The sequence below is a fragment of the Calonectris borealis genome, chromosome 10 (assembly GCF_964195595.1).
Source record: "Calonectris borealis chromosome 10, bCalBor7.hap1.2, whole genome shotgun sequence".
Classification (NCBI taxonomy): Eukaryota; Metazoa; Chordata; class Aves; order Procellariiformes; family Procellariidae; genus Calonectris; species Calonectris borealis.
In genome coordinates this window covers 13,791,143-13,798,245 of record NC_134321.1, presented here as the reverse complement: position 1 = coordinate 13,798,245, position 7,103 = coordinate 13,791,143, and the positions used below count along the sequence as shown (strand labels likewise).

Sequence of the window (7,103 nt, the reverse complement as noted above, 5' to 3'; positions counted from 1 at the left end):
AACCATCTCCAGAAGGTTTCCTGCTGGAGCAGTGGCTCTCAACAGGAACCAGTCTCCAAAGTGGGCACCTCCTTTGCAAACCGAGACCTAAAATTGAGACGGAGTTGGCACTGATAAACATACTAACGGAGGCAGGCCCTCCCCACTTGGACGAACCCCACGCTTTCAGAAGAGGGTGGCATCATTTCTGCAGAATGCTTGAGTGGCCTCAAATAACACACTGAACTGTCAGGCACAAACCCAAGCGATGGCGTGAGCCAGCACTGAAATAATGAGAAGCTGATCTACAGCTTTTCCCCTCTGGTTTATTAAATGAATGCTCCACATACCACTTCCCACTGACTGGAGACAGAGGGAAAATCCCAGGACAGTAACTCATCATCCTTTCTTCCCCTGAGAAGATTCAAGGCTGTGGCTATGTATGGATGTTGTGAAGTGATAAAGTTGCTGCGGCTTCGCAAGTTACCACGCATCAGCTGAGCTGTGCCGTCTGACCGCGCGCGCGCTCCCGGCTCCCTGCAACTGGGTGGTAAAACATGTTCACTCACGATGGGGCTGGAGCAGGTACACCGTCGGCGGGCTCCAGATAAGCACACTCTGCTGATAAGCGGTGCCTCATTAAGCCCCAGGACTCAACGGCTTGCAATGCAATCCTTGGCCCAGAAGTCCCTCCTCTTTTCAAGTTGTAGCCCTCAGTCATGGAACTGGCAACGGGAAATCGCTCTGGGAAAGCGGTCAATATTGAATTAATTCCTGTGCATAGCATGGAGAGGAAGGAGGGTCAGGGACCATGCCAAAGAGGAGAAATAGCAGAAGGACTGGCCAACCGTGTTGCTGAGTACAACCTCAGCGTAGCCGTGCCTGGATGAGGATAGTGCAGATGACACATGGAAATGACCCAGGCAATGAAACCAAACTGCTCTGAAATGGGTCAGAGTCCATGAACACAAGCTACAGCACCATTTGGGCTTTCCAAGACCGGAGCAAGGCCTTGCCCTGGGCATGGGGCATGATCTAACATAAAAAATCATGTCAGACCCCCCCTTGACTCCACTAAACAGGACCAGGCCTCCTCTTTGGCTTCATACCTCAAAAAAGGGCGGTTTTGAAAGGTTCTTTCTTCTTGCTACCACCCAGAAGCTGGGAGTCTTCTTGCCTGAACCATGTTTAGTCTCAAGGCCCAACCTGAGGCTCAGAAAAGCCGGATACAGACCCAGCTCTCTGGATCCTCCTTCAGCTCTGTCTCCAAACTCTGGGGGTCCCTCCCAGCCAGCACTCCCCAGAGCTGCCCCATCTCCCATCCCACAGCCAACCTCTGTGCTGAGCCCGACACTCGAGATCCATGCACGGGACACACCGACCCTGCCTCCTGCCCATGAAGGTGGGAATCCATGTCATTTAAGCCTTTTCTGCTCAACATTCACAGCTGCAAAAACAGCAGGCAAACTCCTGACCTCCCAAAACTAAACACCAGGTACCTACCCCCTCTTTCCTCTGGTCCACCCAGACGCTCTCGAGGTGGCAGCTACACCCATTTAGGACAGGTTCTCCTTATCAAGACGTGGCCCTTATATTTCGAGAGGTGACAAGACATTCTTTGGGCCACATTTTCTATTTATTTTTCAGTCGTCTTCTAAAGTCAGGCAGGTCCCTCTGGTCCCCCCCAGCAGGAGATCAGCCTAATGCACCCATTGCCAGCCGTGCTCCCCAGGAACATGGTTCGAGTGGTGAACCCAGCACCCCCTCCGACAGGGCCGCCCTGGCGGGAGGCATCCGATGACAGTTTGACTGGTGGAGCGAAGCGCGATTCGTGTTTGTTTGGATAGTCAAAGGACTTGAAACAAATGACTCATGTTGGTTTAGATAAAAGGACCTCGGCCTTGTCACAGGATCAATGGGGCTGGTGAGAAACCACTCGTGTAGACCCCCTCTGCCCTCAGACCCTTTTAAAATAGAAGAAAACATAATAATAACAACAACAACAACAACAATAATTATTTAGGTTGGAAAAGACCTTTAAGATCATCAAGTCCAACTGTAAACCTAGCACCGCTAAGTCCACCACTAAACCATGTTCCTAAGGGCCATGTCTACACGTCTTTTAAATACCTCCAAGGTATTACCTCCTGGGCAGCCTGTTCCAATGCTTGACAACCCTTTCAGCGAAGAAATTTTTCCTAATATCCAATCTAATAATAATAATAATAATAGAAGAAAGTTTTCACAACTCAGAGATGCTCACCCCTTTCTGGACCAGGGCACATTGGAGTGCCAAGAGCAAGGTCAGGGATTGGGGCTGCAAGTTTGGGGTCACCTGTGGTCTGGGTGACCAAAAGCTTGGGGCATTTTGCTGCTTGGTGCCTTGTGTTTTGCTTCCCATCCTGGCCTGGCTGACAACCCCTGCCCTTGCAGACCCGATGCCTGGCTGGGAGGGAAGAGCAGGCTGGACGTGGTGGTGCCTGGAGCAGGGGACTGCATCCGTCTGGCATACTGAAGCAGTGAATGAAGGAAAAGGAAGGAGGGGGTGGGTAGAAGAGAAAATCCCAAAGATCCTCGGATAATAAGCACCATTAAGGTTAGTCTGTCTCATGATTGTTTCTTATTAAAAAGAGACTGTACTTTATCTGTGCAGGATATGCTGTTTGGATGAGGGAATTAGCAGAGTGACTGCCTCCATATCATCTAATTAGCAAAAATGTTGATAAGCAGATACAATCACATATGATTAGGATCCTTTTAAAAAGCCACTCCATTAATTAAATAGACAGAAAGGCCGCCTCCAGCCCTCGCGTGCCACTGATTAGAATACAAATATTTACACTAATCTCACCTCCATCAGCCATGGGACACTTTTGAGTATTTTTAGTGACATCAGATTACTATTGATTTTCATCCCCAATGTCAGACCATTTTGTTAGTATCTGAAAGTGCTGCCTTCAGTTTCGGATGCTTTAAATCATGTTAAGGGTTTATCTTAATGACGCTGCTGATAACCACTGTTCAGGTCACTCGTACTTTCTCTTCAAAGAACACAGTCTGGGCTGGTTTTTATTGTTTGTACTTGAGATTTAAGATACGAAAAACATTTCTCATTTCAAAGCCTTGGTTTCTAGGGATGGGGCTGCCAGGCTAGTTTGGGTCTAGTTACTTGATGTGTGCATGTCTCTCTCACTTCCCTTTCCCCCTGCCTCTCCTCGACCCCTTCTTTTCTCCTTGCAAACCCTTTTGGCTCACAGCAGTGGCCTCTCTTGAATGGCTGCTAATCTCTGACGCCTGCTGCAGGCAGCAGACAGACAGGCAGTGAGCGTCCCCCAATCGGGGATGACAGGAGAAAAACACTCCCTACTTTTCAGATGGGTAGGGCGCACTAAATCCAAGACAGATAATCCAGTGCGCCAGCCAGTCTGAGATGGGTTCTCATCATCAAAAGCAAGTACGGGAGGAGACGCTTTGCTAAGAGACAGCACAAGGCAGAGTCACCTCCTTCCTTCCGCGCACAGCCCCTCTCCCTGCAGTAGATAACTGGTCTGGGACCCTCCAACAGGCTTCTCTGACATCCCATTTTCCTTTCTGGGTAACAGACAGTAGGAACAGCAATTGCTCTTGAAATTTGTGCCAAGCATCTGCAAATGGACCACGCTAGTAGTGGCTTAGGAGCCACCTTTCAGTGGCTTGTGGGTGGTAAGCTTGGATCACCCTCAAGTCCGATGGACAACCATAAAAAAACACTAGCCCACATAAACGAGTTCCCTTGGTGAAGATTTCAAGCAAAGCACCAGTGTGAGCAAGCCACGAAGCCTTAGCTCTCCCCTCAGTGTGGAAGAATGTTTTGGGATGCTTTGGGAATGCAAAGAGCCCTCCGAGTTCAAACGGGCAGCAGCAGCTTGCTGCTGTGGCCAGATTAACTTTTGCCATTGCTACAGTACAAACAGCACCCAGAAAAATCATTCATGTGGCACAGCCATCCTGTAGTTAAGAAAACCTCCTTTGTGCAAAAGGAGGCAAACCCCAAGATCTCCACAACGAGGTGAGCCCATGAGCCCATGAGCTCCTGCATTGCTTTGCACTTCTTTCAGCTCCAGCCTCCAGACCAGCACTGTGTTGCCTTACGGCAACTTTTACCACCAGAATATGAGAAGTACCTCCATGCTACTGACCCATCACCGACGAGTGAGAAAACCAGGAAAGCAAAGCCCTTCCCCAACACACGTCTGCTCAATCGCCTTTCTGCCTTCCTCTGTCACATTGCTTTCTACAGGCTGACACGGCTGCCCCTTGGCTTCATGGCCCCACGCGTACGATGTATGTTAGGACAGCAGCCAGCTCATACGCTGCACATATGCTCTTTGGTCTGGCCGGCTCTTGACTCCTTCCCAAAGGGTGGGATAATGGAAACAAGGGCAGTGATCTGCAACACATGCTGCCATTAGTTAGGTGTTTACGACACTGTGTTACAGACAGATGAGTTCTCGTTACTGGCACTTCCTTGGAGACCTCCTTCATGCAACGATTCCCTGTGAGGATACTGCATTTCCCACAGGAATGGCAAATCCAGGGAACAGAAACAGATGCAGGGTAACCCCAGACTGGATCATCAAAGTTCAACTCCTCAGGCTGAAGTTGTCTGTGTCGAGTTCATGGGGCATCCATGTTGCACACGCATACACCTTGGGACAGATATCCAAAAAAGCACGTAGAAAAGAGGCTAAGGTTGTTAATGAGCTTCATTCTGGGCAGTTATTTTGGTACCAACACGAGAGCTAAGATCTTCTGGAAATGTTAGGTTTGGCTATAAATTCAGAAGAGATCATGATGGTCATCTAATCATGATTTTAGGAAAAGAGCCCACTCTGGGTTTAAAAATGGCCACATGAGGAGGTTCCAATGATTCGTTACCTTCATAATGAAGGACGTGCAACGTATTTTGAGTTTAAGTTTGGCTAATGCCACCTTTCAACTGCTTTGTCCGGGAGCCTGAAGATCCCTGTGCCATTGAATTTCTGTTCCCATGCAGGTTCTTACAGACTATGATGAAGCTGGCATTGAACTTCCTCTTAATACCAAGACACTTTCCCTGAGTATGTCACTCCAGAGCATATTTTCCAAACCCTTCATCACATTTTATGGCTCTTCCCTGAGCCTTCTCCAATTTATCAACACTATTCCCAAACTGTGGGTAGCCAAACTAAAAAACAGCTTTCCTATAGCTGCTGCTATAGGGTAATATGCCCCATAGGGGTAATATGACCTCACTACACCACACTTCCTTGGACTGCACACAAAACCACCTGAGTATCTGAGAATCCCACCTTTGGGCAGGTACAGGCAAAAAATAATCTGACAAAGTCATACATGACAGCTGTGACATCACAGCTACATAGGGCAACTACAACGTCACATGTATGATCTACGTTTAAAAACGTAAGGCCAGTGACAACCAACTCCACCCTAGAACAGAGTCAGGTCAACTGAGCAATGATTGGCTGAGCCCCCTCTGAGGTCACAATCTCACGGTTTGTGAACAACAGGCTTAGAAAGAAAGATATGGTCAAGAAGCACTGTGTGGCCTCGTGATACAAAAAGACAGAGCAGATCAAGGGATGAACTGAGCACCTACCCACCCCTCAGGAGCACAGCAGCATTAGGTGTCTAGGAGTCTCTGCATGCTGGTCATCCCTCGGTGGGAGAGAGGTACCGGGCATCTTCCAAACAGCCCCACCTTTCCTTCGAGATGGTGGATTATTACAAAGTCCTTGGATTGAAAAAAAGTGCCTCACAGGATGATGTTAAGAAATCCTACCACAAGCTGGCACTAAAATGGCATCCTGATAAGAATCCCAGCAACAAGGAGGAAGCCGAAAAGAAATTCAAAGCAGTCGCTGAGGCATACGAGGTTTTGTCCGACCCTCAGAAACGATCACTCTATGACAGGTCTGTTAAGCAGAGCAGATCCCACAGAGGAAGAAGTGCCACGGGGGGTCATAACAGCTCCTTTGATTCCCCTTACGTATTCCACGACCTCGAGGAGATCTTTAGGGAAGTCGTTGGAGGGGTGGATCCCTTTGTACATGTTTTCTGGGACCCCTTCGACGACATCAGAAACGATGGTGAAAACTGGCACAGGAGAAGTGGACGAGGAAGAAGCTCCAGCTTTTCTGACTTGGAGTCATTTATGCCATGGAGCCCCAGAGAGCAGTCCACCTCCTCCTTTGCTGAATACTCAGCTGGGCCATGCAGTGTCAGATCAGTGTTAACTACTACTGAAGTGATCAATGGCAAGAGGATCACCATGCGGAAAATCATCGAGAATGGGCAGAAGAGAACAGAAGTGGAAGAAGACGGCCAGCTGAGGTCTGTGACAATAAATGGGAGAGACCAGCTGAAATTATAACGTTCCCCAGCACAAGCATTAACTGCAAGCTGTGGGACGTGCTCTCATTGCTCAATGGATGGGATCTACTACAAGCAGTATTAATAAATGCTGAGTTCATGACACAACCGATGCAGACGTCTCAATGGTTGGGAACAAATACTTCACAGGTAAAGATATGGAGTTATGCTAAACTAAGGAGCGGGACTCTACTAACCCTGCGTAAGGTGATAGTAATAGTGCTTGTTCAGTAAATAGGTATAGTAGATACATGTGAAAGCAATCTTGCCCGTTTGCCAAAGAGACCAAATTGATTAATATAGCAAGAGGAGACATGCTGGTTGATGGACAGGTGAGAGCTCTATGACAAGCTATAGGTCCTCTTCCCCCTCCTTGAAATGCCAATCTTGAAGCCTGCTAGCTGGCAGCATAAAGACTTGTGTGACCCTCATACGCAACCCTGAGGCTGAGTGAAGAATATCCTACCTTTGGTGTACGAGAAGGTGCATATTTACTGAAAAAAGTTCTTGTACACAGGCAAGAAGGCGGGGGAGGCTCAGTGGGTCATGCAGAGCCTAGAGGAGAGGGACTGGCATAGGAAAAACCAAAGGAAGGAAGAAAATGTCATTCCTCAGACTATAGAAGAAAATGGGGGCTTTCTTGAGAATGCCCTGCGAATTACGACCAGAGACCCTGATGGAAGCACTGTGTAGCTTGGGGGCTGAAAGTGAGC

The 7,103-nt window shown here is 48.3% G+C and overlaps 1 protein-coding gene across 1 annotated transcript; it reads left to right on the top strand.

Annotated features, from left to right (window-relative positions):
- The first annotated feature begins 5,731 nt into the window (after window positions 1-5,731).
- Window positions 5,732-6,391, top strand: DNAJB8 (DnaJ heat shock protein family (Hsp40) member B8). The gene has a single exon (XM_075158458.1). It carries the CDS (start codon window positions 5,732-5,734, stop codon window positions 6,389-6,391), a length of 660 nt encoding a protein of 219 aa, XP_075014559.1.
- The last annotated feature ends 712 nt before the right edge of the window (window positions 6,392-7,103 follow it).